Raw genomic sequence first — 20,737 nt, forward strand, 5'->3', positions numbered from 1 at the left:
AAGCTCCGCTGCGGATTTCTCTCAACGGGTGCATTGGTTCATGCTGCTGTAAAACAAAGAGTACTGTATCATGTCCATATCAGATGTGACTGGAGTTGTAACTTTCCTTCGCCGAATACCCATATTATCATAGCCCAAGAACAAGCAGTGACTTGTCTCGTCTTCTTTCGAATGATACGTCGTGACTATATTCGGGCTCGGTGCGGTGTTGTGCACAAGATGTTACTCTGTGTACTTCTCACTCGCCATCAATGTTCGCACGCTGTAGAACAACCTCGCGTGCATAGAATTCTACCAACATGGTAGCATATGCTTCAAGATCCTCGGCCGGGATAAAGAGACGAAAGTCATTGAGGAGAAGAAATTGCACCTCTAGATGGTTGAGCTCTGCCAAAGGAAGCCCGCCAACCTACAAGGGAACAAAAAAAAAGAGGTTAGTATGTAGATACACAAGACTCAGCTCAGCGGCGTGCTAGAATACTAACTTTAGCATATCGTGAGTTGGTGTAAAACACGTCAGAAAAGAACTTGCTGGCGCACGTAACGCCTGCAATAATCAAACGATGTATGTTGTAGCTGTCAACAACAAAATATGTAGATGGGCCATTAGCTACAGCCGAGAATGTGGTCATAGAGGGTTTGATTCGCGCCGAAGTCGTGTCGTCTGAGCTCTTAGCAGTATCGACGGTGTTTTCGCCGTCATCGGCTATGTCGGAGTCGCTACTGCTGCTGTAAGAGTCAGCCCTATAACCATGGCTAGACTCTGTCGAAGCTGGGTGCGATGTCGGATGATTCGAAATGTCGGGTTTGGCCAGCCTTTCGGCCAGTTGCTTTCCCTTCTCGCTCTTCACAACTTTGCTATTGACACGTTCGGTCATCCGATCGAAGTAGACCAGCAAGCTTAGAAACACTTCGTAAGTTGTAGGGCAATAACGGTGAACCCGTGATAGATAACTCAGTATGGTAATAGCAGGAATGTTCTTGCCATGAAACGCGAGTACAGACGTGCTCGTAGAGCTCAATGTAGCCGAGGGATCGGTGTAGCTTGTACTTCGCTGTGTCGGATCATGGTGCAAATCATTAGTTGATGTGATTTTGGTTAGCAAAGCAGCGGCCATTTCAATGACATCCTCAACAGGCATGCCACTAATGTCGTAGCGCACGTGTTCAGTGTCCTCTAATGGCGTGCCTGTCAACAGCTCTGCCCGGACAAGCCCGCGGACATGAGACAGGTCACGGATCTTGACCACGTGGCTCTTGGGCTGAGGAACGAGGGTTGACCTTGGTACGGTAGCGGAAGGTGATGCCTGATTAGTACAACATCCTAGTGCTTGCTGAGACTCAGTCTCGGTCTCAGTCTCTGATTCGTATTGTGAGTCGGTGTGGTGAGCCGCTATACCATCAGCAACAAAAGCGGAATCCATGTAGGGCTCCGTACCGTCATTCTTTGCGCAAGCGGTCTTATGGGAAGAGGATGGCCTAACTAAGGCTCTGTCTCCTCTTCGGTCGCTCAAATCACGGGTAGACACAGAATGTGGAACAGTGGGCGAGGGGCTGCGCAAAGACGAGCGGTCCGAGGTAGCAGGGTCGGTGGCCTGGGTTGTGGCTGACCCAACGTTGGATGCCAAAACCGACACTGAGCCTGTGGAGGCTATTGATACCGACGATGACCCAGGAGATAGCGTGGCGTGCGTGGCGTGTGTGTCGCGGGTGGTGTGGATGATGTGGGTATCGTTTGAGGGATCGGGCGTCGACTGGGGGCCCGAGGCAGCTCGGAGGGGTTTTGCGGATGAGCGGGCGATGGGAACGGATCGGTCGCTGCTAGTATTGCTAGTTCCTTGAGAAGCAATGGAGGGGCGTCCCCGGCAGACAGGGGACAGTTTGCGGCTGGATGGCGGTGACGGCACGGCGGCGGCGTGTGGTTGTGTGTGGTTGTGGGTGTGGGTATGAGCGTGTGGATGGCTGTGTGCTATCATGGCATGCGGAGCAACTAACGATCCCGAGCCAGAGTTAATGCTGAGGTGGTTATGGTGGTGGTTATGATTGCCAATCAAGATATCCATAGCATCAGTTTTGAAAAGCCGGCAGAGAGTTGTCGGAGCAGGTGTCAGGGTTTAGGAGTCGGGATCGGAGCGGCTGGCGAAAGTCTGTAGAAAGCGATGCTAAAGACGACGATGGAAGCGATATCAAGCGGTGTTTGTGGTTACAAGCGGTCGTGATGATTTTTGGTACGATGGCGATGAATCATGACCTTTCTATTGAGCCAGGAGAACGGAAGGACGAGGAGGGGGGTTGGTATTTATCGCTCAGCTGATAGAGGAAGTAGTTACTTGTACTTGTCGTTAGTTATCTGTACCTGTACTTTTATGTACAAATGTACAAGGAAGGCATGTACGTAAAGCACAAGACAAGGGTGTCCTAAAAGAAGCAGGAAGTCGGGTTGCTGTTTCTGTGACTGATAACGGGTTGGGAATGGAGGAAACCACACAGACTAGAATCCGGAAAGGGACGCAGGACGGCTATTCCAAGCAAGCATGAAGAACAAGGCAAAAGCGTAGGAAAATTCAAAGCTGAAGGCAGATTTCACAAAGCTCAAGGACAATCAAGTACCAAATTAGCAACCATGAAAGATGGCAAAACCGAGAGCATGAAGGAAATCAAAAGCTACGAGAGAGGGAGGAAAGAAAAGATAGAGACGACTTCACGGTAAGCAACAGGAAGATGTAAATATCTAGCAGCTGGTGCATAGGCCACCCAGCCTGTACCTGTACAAGAATACAGTGGGACCTGTGTATGGGCAACTATGTACCGGTACACGGCTTCAGCACGGCCTGTATAGCAATGTCAAGTACTAGGCTAGCTCTGTACAAATAGCCAGTTAGTTACTTGCAGTTACAGATAGTTAACACAGAAAAGGAGGAAAGAGCAGCAAATCCACCTGCCAAAGGCGGTCCAGACCTGGCTCTTCTTCAAGAGAAGGAGAGGGGGAGGGGAAAGTAAAAAGGAAGCCCGGAAGGAAGAAGTTCTGGCAACTGCAGCCACAGGAAATCAACGCAGACCTGGAGCACAAAGATGAAGGCAGGAGCTGAGCACACTTAGGGAAGATCCGGAGAACCAAGATGCAAAAGCCGTGACAGCCTGCTTTGTTTTTGGCCCTACCCAAGGAATGGGATGGAATCCCCGAAGCAAATAACGACAGATGCAGACAAAGGTAAACTTGACGTTTAGCCGCGTCCAGGCTGCTGTCTAGTCCATCACTGGGCATCCAATAGCAGCCCATATGATGATGCGGCAACAGCAAGCAGGCCATGGTCCGGGATTAGTGGGGTTTGGCGAGTCTAGCGGAAGGCAAAGGAAGGAACGTACACCAGGCCAAACAGAAACACACAGGGGGTAAACAGAGACATCAAAGATAAACCTCGAAAGTAGGGACCAGGGTGTGAGACATGGCCTGACTGATTTGATATTCTGCTCCTGGATCGAGACTGATTCGTCTGCTGCAAGGACAGTACAGATGGATGTGAATGTGCGGCCGCCGACTAGGTCGAGAGGCGGGCAGACGAGGAGTTCTGCTAAAGAGCCAACCAAGCCTTCCGCCCTGTCCTGTCCTGTCCTTTTCTCAACTCCCTATTCTTTCGTCATGACTAGGAGGTAGGCCAGTGATGGCAACTACCCCAGCCGCCCATCCCAGCATATCGTCGTTGCGATCACTGGTAGTAGTACAAGTATCTACATGCTACATACATGTATGTACGAGCCGCTTCCCATCCTGGCCTCAATATAGACCGACTGAGCCCGGGCTTGAGATCGGGCCCGGGCTGAGACTGAGGCTGAGGCTCGGAACCCAACCTTTCTTTCCTCTTTCTCTCGCTGCACCCTTCCGCACAGAGAAGGCGAAGCAGACAGCCTGGGCTATTGGGCATGAGGCAACTAGTTACCCACTTGTACAAGTACATAGCTACATCTACATGTACACTGGTAAAACCTCCTTGACGACAGGCTCTCGGATCAAACAGAGGCATGATGACACAGTGAGTGGGAGGGCACCACCTCCGGCAACTAGTTATACCATTTACACACACACATTTAGTTCTTTCTATGCACATATACTAACACTTTCTTCACGTCTTTCCAAACGACAACACCTGCTCTGCTCGAAGCTCCTCTACACCCGGTTCTCATCAAAGTGCACACAGACAAGAATTCACAGATGAAAGATAAGACGCTGCCCCATGCTCTTTCTCTCTCTCTCCTCTTTTTGTTTCTTGTCGTAGCATTCGAATCGGAGCCATGCTCTTCATCACCTTGTAATGTGGGAAGGATTGAAATCTTTGTTTTGAATGGAGAGGGGGAAGGAGAGTGACAACCATACAAGAGGAAAGATAGGGGAGGTCCTTGAAGTCATGAATCTCGGTGTAATGACTTCATCATGCCCACACATATATATGTGCATATGTACTTGTACTTTTGCATACCCGTGATCTATAACAAATAGCATCACCTTTCAAGTCTTTATCCATAGACACATGTAACTAGCTATATACATTGGTAACGGGTAGTTATCTGCAAACAAGTACGAATATTCAACCTTGGGTCCGCCACACAACCTGCCACCACGCACCAACTCTGCCACGTGATCGTCATCCACAGTCCTGTAAAGCCTGCAGGCGCTTCTACCGAATATCCATCTACACAGTCTCTCGTATGGATATTGAACTGCAACCAACCATGGCTCCATCAATCCAACTCTATTTTACAGCCTCAACCCCCAGAGATCGCAGCGCGCATGTTCATGTTGCATGTTGCATGTCACATACGCCAGAACCTTCTAGGGGCCCAACACCCGCGACACGGCAAACACAACACCCACGGTCCTTGGCTTACTCTCCTCGCTCACGCGTTCGTCCTTACGAGGCAACCTCTCATGTGCCTTCTCCTCTTTATCTAGAGTCCAAGCCCTTGTCGTCAGCGCCTTGACCGTTTAATGCTCAAATACTCGACTCCTTACCAAATCGCCCATCCATCCCAGATCCCAGAACAATGCCATTATCCCGCCGTCAACCAATACCAGTTGCAGCTTTGCACACGGGGTTTAAAGCGCGCAGAGTCAGTAGGCGCTGCTTTCCTATAGCTAGTTGTGCATATACTTGTGCACACTTTAAACCCAGATGGTTCTTATCGGTTAGGGTTATCTTATCTCACCCCGCTTTGTTGATATGCATCGCGACTTTGCCACTCGACTCGCCCTTGCTTTCCCTCATTGGGATACACTACGCAAGCCGTTGCAATACAAGTATGTACATACTGGTACAATTAACTACAATCCTTGGTTCGCCAGTCGCTTGTTCCAATAGTATGAGGCATCCGACTAGAGGAGGCAACTTGATGCTCTTGAGGCCTAACAGCCCAGAGAGGTTGGCCAACACTTGGAATATCTGGCAAGACCCTAAAACTATCAAAGTACGTGGGTCTGGCACATCCTAGAAGTTCTTGCGTCATATCAATGTCATTCATTAGCTACCTGCTTGGATGGTGGCTCTCATGTCAAGCCGTCCCTCCTATCAATAGAGCTGCATCGCTTGGAGGAATGTTGAGGCGAACATCCACCAAGAGCGCCAACTTTCTTCTGCCATTGCACTCTCTCGAGGTTCTCTCTACATGTGTCGCACTTTGTAGTCGGTATCCGGCAGATACAAGTGTCTGTCAGCGCCCTTGCGCGTCAGCACCACCATGCGGATCACACCACCCGAGCTGCCATCCCATTTTATAGCCTCGCGCAGCGAGCCCTTGACAAACTCAACTGCTTCCGCCTCTTCCATGCCCTCTTTCCAGTGCGCATCGGTGTAGCCGTAGATGTAAGTTGATCCAGATCCGCCAATAGCGAAACTTTGCTTGTGTAGCGAACCGCCGAGGGGGATGGAGTAGACCTGTCCGCCGTGCTGCTCGTCCCAACCGGCAATGATTAGGCCAGCACTATTTTAGGAAGGGCCATTGTTAGCGCTTGAATATTGTCTGAAATAGAATAGAGTAAATGCCAATTTGTCTCGCTGCGTCACCACACCAAGACATGAGACTCCTGGATTTGTTACAGCAAGTCCGCATGTTCCAACCTACCTCAATTGGTCTTTGTTATCATAGCAAATCTCCTGAAAGAGCGCTGCTGCTGTCTGCGTGGTGGGAGGCTTGCCGTGCATGGCTGAGTACAGGCCAAGGTGATACTGAACGATATCGGCCACGGCCTGGGTATCAGCCGCCGAGCCGGAGCGGCAGCACCAGATAGTGTCGTGAACACGAGTGAGTTTGTCCGTCACTCGGTTGGCAATGTAGGCGCCAGTTGTTGTACGAGAATCGGCACCTGTTATGACGAGTGTTGGATTAGCATAAATGAGTCTAGATGGGAGCTTGCGCCAAAACCGAACAGGAGAACACACCCAAGATAACACCGTCTTTAAAAGTAATGGCCATACTAACAATACGCGCATGTCAGCATGGGACATCTTTTCACTTGGTATCATTGCCTTCTCTTGCGCATCGTGCTTCACATGAGGATGTCTCTCTCGTGGTTAAGAAATGCCTGTAGAGGCTGCATAGTCGCGGCGAAGCTACTTACATGGAAGTACCGAGGCTAGAAAGAACAGACTGTTAGCATTGAGTTTTGTCTCGGGGTTTTGTACGGCGATATTTCAGAAACTCACTTGACCTCGCCCTTCTTTAACCGGTCCATGTCAACATGAATGCCATCTACAGATGCATAACAACGTTAGCTTCTACCCACGCCAACTGCGTCCTTCTAAGTCTCAAACCCCGAGAGACGTAGACCCGACCGCCAGTTTACATAGGTCGCACCTTCGTTAATGACGCCAGCTTTGCCGTACTCCATGTTTGCGAGGAGAAAGAGCCACGATGGGGGGGCGAGAGGGGGGGATATAAAGCGAAGCTTGAATGAACCGTTGGTGTTGAAAGACCGAGCAACAGCCAAAGATTTGAAACTTGAAAATATATCGCAGCAAGGAAAAAGCCAAAGCAGCGCTGGTAACTGTGGACGTGAGCAAGAGTTGGTGGAGCTGGCTTGAAGTTGCGAAGTTGCAGCTAATGATCAGCTCAGTAAAGCCATTGGGCAATAGGCAGCTCAACAACGCGTTGCTGAAAGGTAAGGTAGAGCTTCTTGCTCCGAACCCTAATAGTATGGTCACGTGATAAGGCTGAAGGGGGGGGGGGGGGGGGGGGGGAGTGGGGGCCAGGGCTCCAAATCAACTTGTTTTCTACGCAGAATAGTCAATGGGGATTTATAGTGAACTGGTCAATTGTAAAGAAAAAATGGCTAGATTTCCACATAGTTAACTAGATTAGGTAGGAGTTGCAGAAAGCCGGACAAAACGAAGCTACAGTGTCTGATGTGTAGTCGGCAGAGCTCACTGATGAAGCACAGGCGGCTCCAAGCTTCAGATGACCTAATAGCCCAGATTTATAATCCTAGATCTACTACACCGCGGCCGCTAATGCCCCTCGGCTTATCTACCTGGCTAGCGACCAGCTGGTCTAATCTAATTCCAGCCTTGTATCATGGCCCTCGCGCATGGCCTTGTCGGAATCGGCACAGCCGCAGTCATACGCGTCTCCGATATTGGCACAGTCGAAGATGGGTTTCTTCAACCGCTCGTTGACGATGTTGTGGGCAAAGCAGGCCCAGCCCACGGCCGCATTCCGAGAGCTGACTTGCGGCGGGTACTTTGCCAGCAGCTTGCGGAAGTGAGCTGCGCACTCGCCGCACGGGTACAGGCGCGAGAAGAGCGTGATGTAAGTCAGCAGCGCTGTGCTTTCGTCGTCGGTGGGCTTCTCGGGGAAACGAGCCATCATGGTGTGAAGGACCTTCCACGAGGCACGGCCGAGCTCGGCTCTGGTAATAGGGGAGAGTGGTTAGAGCGAGGCCCAACACATGGGAGTAGTCGATGGGGGCAGCGGGGGCAGGAGCGGCAGAGCCATGTGCGCGGAAGAGGGGGGCGGGGGTTTCCAGGGATTCAACAATATCCGCAGACAGATGCCAAAGGGCTCTACTTACTTCGCTGTCGCATTGCCGAGCTTGGGCGCAATCGATCCGCCCTTGAGAATGTTGTCGCCAATCTGCGACAGATCAAACTTGGGCATCGCATAGTCAGCGGCACTCAACCCGCTGCCCGAGCTGGAGAAGAAGTACATGATGCTGAGAAGGGCAGCGACCGCCAGCAGGATGGGAGTTTTGCGGGTCATGGCTGTTGAGGGCGCGGGAGTAGGGGAGATGCGCAATCGTGAGATGGAAATAAAAATGCGTGTATCTGTAATGAAGGACGGTTGGTTTTATTGTGTACTGTATACACGGATGGTGACAAAGAGAGTATCAGATAACGAACGATGATGGGAATCCGGCCCAACGCGAGAAAAAAAAAGGTTAAAGAAGAAAAATGAACTGAGGCCTGAAAAAGAAAGGAAAAAAGGAAAAAAGGAAAACAAATCAATCCCCCGAACGCAAATTGCAAGACCAGCGAAGCACCAAAAAGGAACAATGAGGCCAAATATTTCTAGAAACAGACCACACGGGTCCAAGACCTCGTTCGCCCAGACCACCAGCCAGGCTTCCCCCCCCCCTCTCAAAGCCCCTTAGTCAACGTCAGTCAGCCAGAAGTCTAGTTTTATTAAACTAACTATTACTAGCATGCGATTATTAGCGCAGCGGCGTAGTTATCCCGCATATTGCAAGATAACTACTAACTTCACGAAGTGGTCCGTTTCTGTGCCGAGACATGCCCACGCATTCTTTTTCACTCATTGTGCTCACAAGCCATGTTAAGAACAAATATTTACTTCAAGCATCTCGATTCACCAACGCCACACAAAAAACATAATCAGAAAATTACAGACCATGCTTAGAACCCATCCTCCAGAATTCCCCCAACAAGCCTAAAAGGCACCAAAACCAGTGGGCTGCGGAGCAAACCCGTTCGCCGGCATGGCGCCGCCAGGACCCGCTGTAATCATCAGCCGGTTCATTCCCAAAATTGGACCAGTGGCTTCCTCCGTGCTGTTCTCCGCCTCTTTGGCCTTGCGGGCTTCGTTGTCTGCCTTGATAGCTGCAAGCTCCTTGGTTTGCTGCGCGAGCATGTTGATCATGTACGGCATCGTGAAGTCCTGGAGGCCATTGCGCCACGAAAGCTCCATCACGAAATCGGGCCGCAGGAGTTCATAGCAAGCGTACAGCATACCGACATAGCACTCACGCGATCCAATATCGACAAACTAAAATAAAGGAAACACACACAGGTTAGTATATAGTCTTCATCGTTCCAGCCTTTAGTCATGGCAAGCTTCAGAGAAACAAAGAACTCACGTAGCGAATCAGGTCTTGCACAATCTCAGTCTTGCCTGAGATGGCAGCGGTCTCAATAGCATCCTTGAACAGTTTGTCCTGCTTAGATAACGCAATCGACTTCTCCCATCTCTTGTTCTTGCGGTAGATGGAAGCAGCAATCTGGCGGAAGAAAATGAGGTCGTGCTTTTCCAATCTACCTGCCAGATCCACTGCATCATAATTGTCGTAGTTTTCTACAGAGTCACGAAGAGTCTTGTAGTCTTCCTCCTCGATAAGCAAGTCGTTGATGGCGTCATTGACAATGCGCTTGTTCTGACTCTGGACATTGAGCAGGAAGGGCTTGATCAAGGGGAGATCGTCACTCTTCTGGAACATTTTTACCACACGGTTAACATCCACACGGGGTGTCAGGATCTGCAGCAGGTCCGTCAACAGAGAAGGGTGCTGTTCCATATAGAACTTGATGGCGCGGTAGTAGATTTCGAGATTGGCAACCTTGACAACAATCTCTTTGAAGTGCTGGTGCTCCCATGAGTTCTCGGCACGTTCAATAATGGCTAGAGCCGCGTTGTCAAACTCATCATAGTGCTGGTAGCAGAAAACTAGCTCAGGCCAGAGGTTGGCTTCCTCGCAGGCCTTGATCATCTTGGGCATGTTCAGGCGCGACCAGAACAAGTTCAGGTGCTCCATTAGCTTTTCAGGACGGTACTTGGACAGGGCAATACCTAATTCAGTGAACATACCCATGTGAGCACGCTCAAGGCCTAAGCCCTGCTCCAACAGGCTGATCAGTTCATCAAAGTTGCCATTGCGCTCGTACTGTTTGACAAGACTCTGCAACTCCTCGGCATCGATAATGAGATTGAGGCCGCAAATTTGAGCCAGACGAAATTCTTGCTTATCCACGCAAGCACCGTGAACCTCCTTCCACACCTTGATGTTGTTGGCCTTGCGAGCAGATTCAACGGCAGCCTGGTAGTCGTTCAAGTACACCAGTGTAGTAGCAAGCTTAGCCCAGTTAGAAATACTGGAGAAGAAGATCTTGGCAGCCTCATATAGACCCTCAGCATAAGCCTTATCACCAGACTCCTCAATGTTGGCTACGTTGGTTCCACGGAGGAAATCTTCGAGCTCGCTCAGTTGGTCCAAGCGGGCATAGCAAAAAGCAAGTGCCGTATCAATCTCAGTCTCCCGCAAAGTTTTGCGCGCCATGCGCAGATACTTGATCAGGTCTTCATCCTTGCCGGCGTGAACACCAATCTCGATGACCTCGGAGTAATTCTTAGGGTCCTCGGCCTTGATGTAAGACTCAATACCGTCGCTAACACGGAGACCATCGAGCTGGGCCTTGGCAACCTTGCTCCACACTTCAGGAAGATCTACATTTTCAGCAAAGTCCTGGGCACGGTCAATACTGACAATGTTCTCAATAAGAACACCAACGGCTGAAAGCTTATCGTCAGTCTTCCTGTAGATCTCAAAAGCCTCCTCATGAAGTCCGACATCAATGCAAGCAGTCGCAATTTCGGGGGCACTGAATCCGTCAAGCTTATGAATGTAATCCATGACGCGAGCCTTGTCGGCTTTGGCAGCAGTAAACATGAGCAGGTTCTGCAGGTTCTGGTTGTCGCTGAACGGCGAAGGCTCAAGAACAATCTTTTCCAGGAGCTCAATCAATTCCAGGGGAAGGTCGCACTCCAGAAAAGCAGCGACAGCCTCTGAAACCTTTGCAGGATCAGTGGACTCGGGGACAGCGGTAGAAATAACCTGGTCAATGACAAAGCGGCGATGAACATTGTTTTCGCTCAGAACAAACTTCCACAACTCACGGTCGGCACGCTCTAGCAGGTAACGGCCTTGGGCACGGTACATAGAGTTTTCGTTGGTAATGTTGACCAACTCCAAGTCGTTCTGGCCCTTGGAGTACGCAATGTACGCAAGTTGGGGGTCACGCTTCTCGCAGTACTTTCCAACAACAAGAGAGTCGTACTGGCTGTTCTCCTTGAGGAAGCGCTCAGGATCATTGTTGGAATCGATGTAGATTTTGGCCAGGGCATTGTACAAAGCCTGCTGTTGGCTACCTGCAGCGAGGGTGGCCTCCAGGAAAGGAAGAAGAATCTTGAGGCGGTTGCGCTTCTCGACCTCTTCGACCAGCTGGTCGATGGCAATGGACGCAGGGCTCACAGTGCTTAGAAGCTTCTTTATAATCTCCTCATCACAGTCAACATCAAGAAGACCGCCGATAACCTCAGGAGTTCGTGCAGCGTTGACTCTCTGCACATAAGCTTCAATTGCAGTGAATTGGCGGTTCTGGTAGAGGTAAAGAACAAGATCATGGACAAAGCCAAAACGGTCGCATACGATAATCAGAGGCAATTGCTCAGCAAGTTTAGCCTCCTTGAGGAAGTTCTTGACCTTCTCGGGATTGTAGTAGTTGCTATCACGGCAAATACGCTCAACTTCATTGAACTGGCCCATCTTAGTAGCAGCCTCAATGTACTTAAAATGCACATCGGGCTCCTCAGATAGATTGACGATGCTGCCCAGGTAGTAAAATAGACCCTCCGCAGTCTTGTACTTTTCGAACAAATCGATAAGATGAACGGGACCAAGAAGATCAGAGTACTTGGTAGCAACCTGAACAACAGCCTGAAGATTCTGACGAATATTGTGTTTCATCATGGCATCCAAACAGGCCAGAGACTGTTCAACCGAAAGCTTTCCAAAGAAGGAGGTGAGCCAGTCCAAGTTGAAGTTCGGGGTACCAGCGATTCCAACAACGACACGCTTGACAGCCTCAGGATCCTCGTACAGTTCAAGGGCACGCTGAAACAGTCCAGCTTGTTCGCACAGGGTAGCAATGCGGCCCTTGTCAAAGTGTGTAAACATGTCGTTACCCAGAATGGCATCAGCAACTTGAGGAGCTTGAACCAAGTTCATTTCCAGTAGGCGAGTCTGAAGATGGCCATGCTCAGGGTTGTTGTCCTTAAGGGCATCTAGCAGGAAGGCGGTGCCCTGTTGAATCATGCCTTGGGACTGGAAAATGTCGACAACACGATCCAAGTCAACGAGCGACCCACCCTCATTGTTGGCAAGGGAGGTGGCAAACTCGGCACCCTTTTCGGGATTAACGCGAACGATGTGCTGAAGAAGCTGGATGTAGTCGGGAGTGAAGCCAACCTTGGAGCTATAGGGAATGATCTTATCAAACTGGCCAGTTTCGGCAAAGGCAGCAACGACCTTGTAAGGAACGTTGGCTTTGAGGTAGATAGTCAGGGCCAGGTTCAGATCGTGGGGTCGTACCAAGTCACCAAGCTGCTCGGAGCAATCCAACTTTCCCTCGCCAAGCCATTTTTCCAGCAGAGCCTTGCGGTTTTGCGCCAGAACAGGCTGTGCGAGCTCCAAGGTTTCGTGTGTGTTAAGAGAACCCTTGTCCAGTAGAAGACCAAAGTACTGCAGAATATAGGACATCTGGCCATTAACCGCAGGCAAACGTTTGAACTTTTCGATTGTCTGGGGGGTACGCAGGAAACCCCGGGGTGAGTTGGCAGCAATTTTGGCGGCTTCCATGTAGTTTCCACTGTTAAAGAGCTGCTCAAACTGCCGACCATACAAGTCATCGGCACCAGCAAGACCGCCACGCGATGCCAGCTTAATAGCTATTTCGGTGTTGGCAGGGTTTTGCAGCAGGTAAGGAACCATGTTGGTCTCGTCGACAGTCACAAAGAGCACCTGGCCCTTGCGATTGATTCCAACAATGCCACCTCCTTCAGTCTCAGGGCAAGTAGTGAAAATCGTCTCGCTAGAAATGCGATTCATGAAAAGGCAAGAGCCAGTTTCAAGATCATAGAGATGGATGAAGCCGTACTTGGTGACCATGTAAATAATTCCGTACTTTTGGGAGACCTGAATGGCTACAGGGAAATCATTGGTCGCCTCGTCGGGGAAATACATGTCGACGGCCTTCTTGGGAAAGACGGGATCGCCTTCCACGTGGTCAATTTCTACAATGTGGATCTTAGCTCCAGTGGCAGTTCGAACCGCAAAAGCAAAGACTTTGGTTTCAGAGCTGCAGCCGTCGCGTTGAATAGTGCCGAAGGTAGCAGCGTGGCCCTCAATAGCCTGGCTAATACCACGGTCCTTGGAGTATAGCTGGAGGGATCCGACGACACGGCCGGCTTGTTGAGAAATACCGACAACAACCATCCACTTTCCATCCGAGTTGATGCGATAGTTGATGATTTGGCAGCCCTGGCAGTAGCTTGTTAGTCCCAATGTTATGCAGCACAAAATCATTGCGCAAGATACGGTGAAGTAAAGGTGCTTACAGAGAGGTTTGGATTGCGCTCAAACATCTTGACAGGCATGGCCTGGCTAGGGTCAAAAACATCCCAGTGATAAACGGAGGTATCGGTAACCAGACCAAGAGAGGTCTCGGTGATCCATTTCCAGTACTGAACATCTTCGTTCATTGTAGCAGACTTGATCTTGGATTTGTTGGCCAGATCAAAGATCTGGAGTGTCCTAGACTGGGCCTTCAAGGCGATCACTTGCTTTGACCAGTGCATGATGGCGCTATCGGCCTTGATGGGCCGTCTAATGACATTGTTGCCATTCTTGATGTCAATGATGACAACTTCAGGCTGAGCAGCCTCGTTTTTCTTTTCTCGCACGCAGACGAAGGCATCGGATTCGAGTGTCTAGATGAAGCAAAGAAGACAAGTGTTAGCTACAGACTGAGTATCACAGAACGTATCAGACATGCAGCGGATAAGCGTGGAAATGTTGCTGGTAAGAACCTGTGGGCTACAAATTGAGGTATTCGGGTTGTTGATGAAAGCTTCTTGTACTGCATCTTGTTTGAGGGTGCGACTGGCTACATACGCAAGCATTAAAAGTGACGGCGGCAGGGTCGACACCAAGGCTGGTCAGCTGCACCAGCTCAGTAAACCGGATAGGTAGAGGAGACATGGTAGACGGTTCGGGATGTCACGATGGTGTGGTGTGGTAGATTGAGATGGAAGTCGAGGAGAATGCCGTGGAGAGCTAGCTCCCGGGGGGAACAGGTGGCGAGATCGGGGAGAGCTAATCAAAGACGCCCAGATCGCGGACAAGGAGACGAAAGACAAAGATAGGGGAAAGAATGATTGGCGATACGCTGGCGATTAAAGCGATTACGAGATTTGATGGATGGAGTAGTAAAGGTAAAGGTGGCTGTTCAATGGCCAACGTGGGAGGAGATGGAGAGTCGTAAAGTGGGAGTTGTAGAGCATCAAGAATGAGCCAAGGAAGGATGGTGATTGCCAGGAAACCTAAAGCCCGTTTCTTTGCAATTGGGCACGTCCGCGCTAATTAGAAGCTGGCCGTGACAGGTGATAAACAAAGCACATAAAAAGGGAAAAGGAAGGTAAATGAACAAAGACGTGGAAATCATCTAGCGATTTAGTAGTAAAGAGAGCAAAAAAGAAGAGACCAACACAGAATACAGAGAATAACAAGAAAAAAGGAACGAATTGAGGGAGCAGCTCGTGGACAGAAAATAGCTGCTTGTCTGCGTAGGCAACAAACAAGATCAAGACACACGTAATTAGTAACTATACAGTAGAAGCTTAGTGTAGCTTGGTGCAGGGCTAGTGATGAGTGGCCCTGTATACAGCTTCAGCTTCAGTGGCTGCGAGCACTAACTGGGAGCTTGGTTGACCACTATCAGTTCAAGCCCTCTGAAGCTATGGCTACTGGCCCAATCAGCCCACCCAGCTCAGCCTGCTCAGCTCTCAGCTCTCACATTCTTTGCGGGTTTGAGTCACGTGTAAGGTCACGTGGGGTTTGTTTCAACATGTTGCCGCAACCAAATAACCCGAAGTTATGTGCGAGGGCCGAATTCCGAACGACTCCGTAAACAAACTCTGCACAGCCTCATGCCCTCGCCTTGCGCTAAGAGATAGATCTCTTTTCAAGAGCTATGCACTACCATTTTCTTGGTTCTTTTGACCAACTTGTTGCTACATGTGTACATAGTTAACTGGGTGTTCTTGCTTTGTGTTACTACACTTGTCCATGTACATACATACAAGTAGCATATGTGGCTCCATCGTATGCACACTTCTTAATCTAATAGGGATAGTAGCATGCCAAACAGCGTTCTATCACGACGACGTATATGTAAGAGTTTGGCGATGCGTGTAGTTCACGAATACGGACAAAGCCATGACTATAATTCTCATAACAAATTGAAATAACAGCCACACAGACAATCCGCCATACAAGGAAGGTAAAAAACAAGACAAGACCAGACACCAAGCGACGCCTTCGTCTCTACATGCTGACGTCACGCTTTCTCTCTGGCTTTGGTGTAGGGCTGTTCACCTTGAGCCATTCGCCGTTGAACGCATTGATAAGCCAGCTGCTGAGCTTGTCGTACACAATGCGGTTGGCGTTGTGGAAGTAGATTCCGTGATCGCTGTCTGGGAACATGTGTACATCATAGTTCTCCACATTAGCAAGATCCAATTTGTCCAGCAGCGTCAAAGTATTTTGCATGTGTACGTTGTCGTCGCCCGTGCCATGCATCACCAAGAAGCGCACATTTTCCCCAAGGGCCGTAGCATTCATGACAGCGCTACGTTCATATCCGTTGGGGTTGTCCTGTGGTGTGAGCATGTACCGCTCCGTGTAGACTGAATCGTAGTATCTCCAATCCGTCACAGGTGCCACAGCCATACCATAGCTAAATGTCTTTCCAGCATCTTGCTCCAGAGTCTTGAGTGTGTTGAAGCCACCAAAAGACCAGCCCCAAATTGCGAGACGGGAAGCGTCCACATACGGAAGGGTTGCCCAATGCTGTGCCGCGGCAATTTGGTCATGGGATTCCCAAACTCCCAGCTCGCCACGAACAATCACTCGGGCTTTTCGTCCAATGAAGCCGGTACCTCGACCGTCAACAGTAACGCAAAGATAGCCAAGAGAAGAGGCAACATAGGTTTGAAAATCAATAGAAAAGCGCTTGCTAACGGACTGCGAGCCAGGTCCTGAATACTGCTGAAAGAGTACGGGATACTTCTTGTTGGGGTTGAAGTTGGATGGACGACGCTCAACATAATTCAAAGCCACGCCATCAACCTTGATAGTGCCATAGACAAAGTCGGGAAGATCCGTCTTGGAGACCTTTTTGGCCAAACCAGAATTATCCTCAATGACACGTGAATAGGTGTTGGGGTTTCCGGGTGTTGATATAATCTTTTGCCATGGAATTTCTGGACCGTGGTAGCTGAGGAGGGCAAACCCAGCGCCATTGGAAAAAGAGACATCATAGTAGCCCTCGCCAGACACATTAGTCAAAGGTTTCAGGCTAGAGCCATCAAGCTTGACAGAGTAGACGTGGCGCTGGATGGAAGACTCCCGTGTAGAGATAAAGTAGACAAGATTATTCTTCAGGTCCACTGCAGATGGCGCATCAACGACCTCCCAATCGCCCTTGGTCAGCATAATGGGTGTAGGGTTCTCCATTGGAGTAAAGTAAGCCAAGTGATCCCGATCTTCGTAGATCACTGAGTCAATATAACCATCATGGGGACGGCCATTGTTGGGGTCCGCTGGAATGAACCTAGTGTTTGTAGAAATTTCAAACCATCCACCATCTATCTCCTTGACGTTTATCGTCTGAATGGTCTTTCCCGTACGAGCACCTACATCAATGAGAACAACGCGCATTATATCACTTACACGGTTCGTTTCTTTGACAAGAACCTTTTCACCGGCCCAAAGGACGGTCGTGATGAGGCGATTGTCGTTGGAAAACTCGCCCTCAATATCAATTGAGAAGACATCACCCTTTTCAACAGAGACTAGACGGTGTTAAATTTCAAGTTGCGGGACGATACCAAGAAGGGGATAGGGCACTCACAGAATAAAAGATCAACAACGGGGTTGTGAGCCCCGGCTTTGGGATACTTGATCTGGCGAATATCAGGGTATGACTTCTCGCCTTCGTCAGCATCTCCGTTGGGACGCGAGATATAGTAGTCTATGGAATACTCAGGCACACCAGACTCATTCGTGCGGAGAAAAGCAATGAATTTCCCATCATCACTCCACCATGTGGCAGTTCTCCCTGCAAAGACTTCTTCCTCGTATACCCAATCAGGAATACCATAAAAGTATTCCCGTCCACCATCTTTCGTAATTTGAGTGATGGACTGCTTGGCATCAGAGGTTATCGAGCGCAAGTATAGGTTGTTGTCGCGAGTATACGCAATGGCATCTCCCTTGGGGCTCCAAGAGGCGAGCTGTATGACAGCTGATTCATCATCTGGGATCAAAGGTTCAACGCTCTGCGACTCAACATCGACAATCCAATACGTAGCGGAAAACGAGCGGCGCCAGTTCTTTTTGACGTTGCTGGCCACCAAAACCTTTGTGAGAGGAGAGTTTGGGTATGTTTTCTGCGGGGTAATATCTTCACCGTTGTAAGACAGCGTGGGCTCCCGAATGAGGGTGCGTGACGAGTCGGCTCCCTTCCCCGCAATACTGGAATCAACAGAGCGTACGTCTTCAACAAGCAAAAAATCTTTGCCAGAGGCTCCGCGTTCCATCAGAAGACCATCCTCGCCATTTGGACCAGCAATCCAGCTGATGACATGTGACTTGGCATACCACTCGCCTTGGAGCACTGAGTCCAGCGTCACCGAGTTTCCTACAGCATGTCTCTGGGTAGAACTTGATGAGTTAGAGCCGAGGAATGAGAGCATTGCAATCACCCACAAGGCAGCCAGCACACAAAATCCTATCAATCCATATTTGCGCAGACTGCGATCCATACCACGCTGCACGGATGGCATGAGTTCATCGTCGTGGGTAGAAGACGGCAAAAATCGCGCCGTTTCGAGATCTGTGCCGTCGTTGACCGGTGCTTTTTCGGCGTCATCGCGATTCGAGGCGTAGGACTTGATCCGAGCGGTTTTGAGGTGGTTTTGCTCGTCAATATGGTCAAAGACAAGGCTTGTGGTCGAGACGGACGATAGTGAATCCCGTGAGCTACGGGAGTCGTCCGTGAAGGGAGCCATGTTGATAAGCAGCGAATGTATTGTATGGTGTGAGGCTGAGAAAATATTCGAGCTGGGTTGGGCTGTAATGAAGCTGAATATTCAAAGGCACCGAGGTGCTGGCGCCATGAACAAGGGCGTCTTTTTGTTGCGAGTAGGAAGACGGCTGAAGGCGTACAATAATGAGGACGAGTTCGAGCTATCACGGTAGAGTCAAGCAAGAGCGTCTCTGCGCAAGTTTTATTAAGCTTGACTCTACAATACCTTGGGGCGAAAGAGGTCTAGATTTATTGTATTGCGCGAGTTGAACAAACTCAACAAAGGACTCTATTACATGATGTTTTGGAATGGGATGCGACATGATGTGATGTGATAACAATCGTAATCAAGGTCAATGTGGCTTAGTGTTACTGAGTCAGCAAAAAAGCACGCCTCAAACCCTTGTATCTCGTAACCCTAAAGTTTATCCAACAGTGTTGATCTGACTATAGTTATTCATCTTTAACCAACTTGCCCATAGAAAAACTTGGATAGTTACTAGTATCAATTGGCAGATAGTTGGATGGTGGCATCTGCATCGTCATCCTTTGCTTCTCCGGCACAGTGCACTCCGTGACGTTGCGGCAGACCTGTATGTATTACATGCATATTCACGATAGATACATATGCGCATAGTTCTATAACTATAGCTAGTTGTGTATGCTTACATCCTGGGCGTGAACCGGCGCAGGTCCCCGCTCGTCACGCTCTTTCAACAAATGGCCATGCTGGCCGCAATATTGCGGCTGCAGCTGGTTAGGCCACTAAAAGCACCGGGTACTGACACCACGCGATAGTCTGGGAGATCCATCATGGCTGGCGACAAGGGAACAAGAAAAAAAAGGGTGACGCCGCACATGTCTGACAACATACATACATATGTATGCGTTAGCGTTAGCGTAGTTAGTTAGCCCTACGTAGATACACAGAAGAGTAGCAAGAAAGGCAGTCATGTAACATTATCATGTACTTGTGTGTGCATCAAACCATGCGTGTCGGCAAGGTATTCTTGTGTGCGCAGGTATCGGCTATTAATGGAGCTCTGCAACAGGCTCGGCTTCGTGACCATGGATGGCATGGAATCTTGCAAAATGCACTGTGATTTTTGAACAGCTGTGGTTGTTTGTGGTGGTTGGTTGATGTACATATGTGTGTACATACATTACATAACGACTTGTAGCTAAGGGTAACTAGCCAACTAACTAACTAGTAACTAATTGTACGTCGGACTTGTTTTTTCCCCGTCTGATCTAGAGCCAGCCTTTTTCTCCCTTGAGTCTGGGCCACCCTCTCCCTTAATTGCCTCTTCCTTTCTCTAGACTAACAAAATACCGCCAGGCCAGCCCCTTCCTCCTCTTTCTCTCTCCTGTTCTTGATTTGACTTGCTTATGAAAAGAAGCAGACTTGCTTTGATATAGCTTCGTAGGCCTTGTCATAACTATCAGGCCTCCAGAGATTGATCCGGGGCTGATTATTACAGGCGCCTGTGAACGGGCCTTCTTGTTTCATCCCCCCTTTTCTCCCCCTTCTCTTGCTCCCACGCGAGGCCCGGCTTTTGCTAAGTAGAATGCCAAATACAGGCAAGCCCAGTCTAGCATGCCACGAGTGCCGGCGACGAAGGGTCAAGGTATGCACAATCGAACCCCCTCCTCAGAGCTTGCGGCTTGTTACTATGCTCTACACCCTTTGTCCACACCCAAGGGAATCCATCTCATCTCCCTGTGCTCTGCTTCTACGTGTACAGGTGCACATTTAATAGGTCCGAATCTTGGGGTTTCTAGAAGCCTTACACACGGGACTTGGCCGGTTGTTACATAGTTGCTAGTGCCTGGCTGGCTTCTATGTGTGTGACATGAGACAACGTCCGCATCGTTATACTCATCATAGCCATTGTGAACTGTGAAAAAAGCACGGACTAGATTGTCAAGTGACATTCTGTGAGATCAACTCGGGATATCGTGTGTCTGCATGATTCTTAAGATTCAGAATCTTTTGCCCGCTATTCTTTCTTTACTTAAACATTGCCAGCTTTTCTTTCCCTTTGTCTTCTGTCATACCCGCTGACTTGGATATCTAGTGTGATCTTGGCCGACCAGGATGTACTCGGTGTGCCAAGTATGATCTTGTCTGTCCAGGCTATCGAGATGAAACAGATCTTCGCTTTCGTCATAGCAACACTGACACCATAAAGTTCAAGACATCAGCCGGCAGTACACGTCGCGGTCGCCGAGGAGGCAGAGAAGGGCGTGCTGATAGAAAGACTCAGCCAGATCAAAAGACCAACAGTACTGTTGCGGCACAGTCTGTACGGAAT

At 49.5% G+C, this 20,737-nt stretch overlaps 5 protein-coding genes across 5 annotated transcripts; all 5 read right to left on the bottom strand.

Moving 5' to 3' along the window:
- Positions 1–238: 238 nt before the first annotated feature.
- Positions 239–2,063, bottom strand: BROUX77_006592 (uncharacterized protein; the record flags this gene model as incomplete). Its single annotated transcript, XM_073751593.1, has 2 exons — positions 239–409; positions 486–2,063. 2 exons carry the CDS (start codon positions 2,061–2,063, stop codon positions 239–241), a joined length of 1,749 nt encoding a protein of 582 aa, XP_073602739.1.
- Positions 2,064–5,654: 3,591 nt separating this feature from the next.
- Positions 5,655–6,880, bottom strand: BROUX77_006593 (uncharacterized protein; the record flags this gene model as incomplete). The annotated part of the gene is made up of 6 exons (XM_073751594.1): positions 5,655–5,973; positions 6,115–6,355; positions 6,432–6,466; positions 6,611–6,625; positions 6,696–6,741; positions 6,847–6,880. The coding sequence occupies 6 exons, from the start codon at positions 6,878–6,880 to the stop codon at positions 5,655–5,657; spliced, it is 690 nt and encodes a 229-aa protein (XP_073602740.1).
- Positions 6,881–7,539: 659 nt separating this feature from the next.
- BROUX77_006594 (uncharacterized protein) lies at positions 7,540–8,247 on the bottom strand (the record flags this gene model as incomplete). Its single annotated transcript, XM_073751595.1, has 2 exons — positions 7,540–7,897; positions 8,060–8,247. 2 exons carry the CDS (start codon positions 8,245–8,247, stop codon positions 7,540–7,542), a joined length of 546 nt encoding a protein of 181 aa, XP_073602741.1.
- A 687-nt stretch (positions 8,248–8,934) lies between these two features.
- On the bottom strand, positions 8,935–14,314 carry BROUX77_006595 (uncharacterized protein; the record flags this gene model as incomplete). Its single annotated transcript, XM_073751596.1, has 4 exons — positions 8,935–9,270; positions 9,362–13,594; positions 13,672–14,043; positions 14,228–14,314. The coding sequence occupies 4 exons, from the start codon at positions 14,312–14,314 to the stop codon at positions 8,935–8,937; spliced, it is 5,028 nt and encodes a 1,675-aa protein (XP_073602742.1).
- Positions 14,315–15,658: 1,344 nt separating this feature from the next.
- On the bottom strand, positions 15,659–18,405 carry BROUX77_006596 (uncharacterized protein; the record flags this gene model as incomplete). The annotated part of the gene is made up of 2 exons (XM_073751599.1): positions 15,659–17,187; positions 17,247–18,405. 2 exons carry the CDS (start codon positions 18,403–18,405, stop codon positions 15,659–15,661), a joined length of 2,688 nt encoding a protein of 895 aa, XP_073602743.1.
- Between the last annotated feature and the right edge of the window lie 2,332 nt (positions 18,406–20,737).

The sequence above is a fragment of the Berkeleyomyces rouxiae genome (genome assembly GCF_048999995.1).
Source record: "Berkeleyomyces rouxiae strain 22BRR77 chromosome Unknown BrBRR77_ptg000009l, whole genome shotgun sequence".
Taxonomy (NCBI): domain Eukaryota; kingdom Fungi; phylum Ascomycota; class Sordariomycetes; order Microascales; family Ceratocystidaceae; genus Berkeleyomyces; species Berkeleyomyces rouxiae.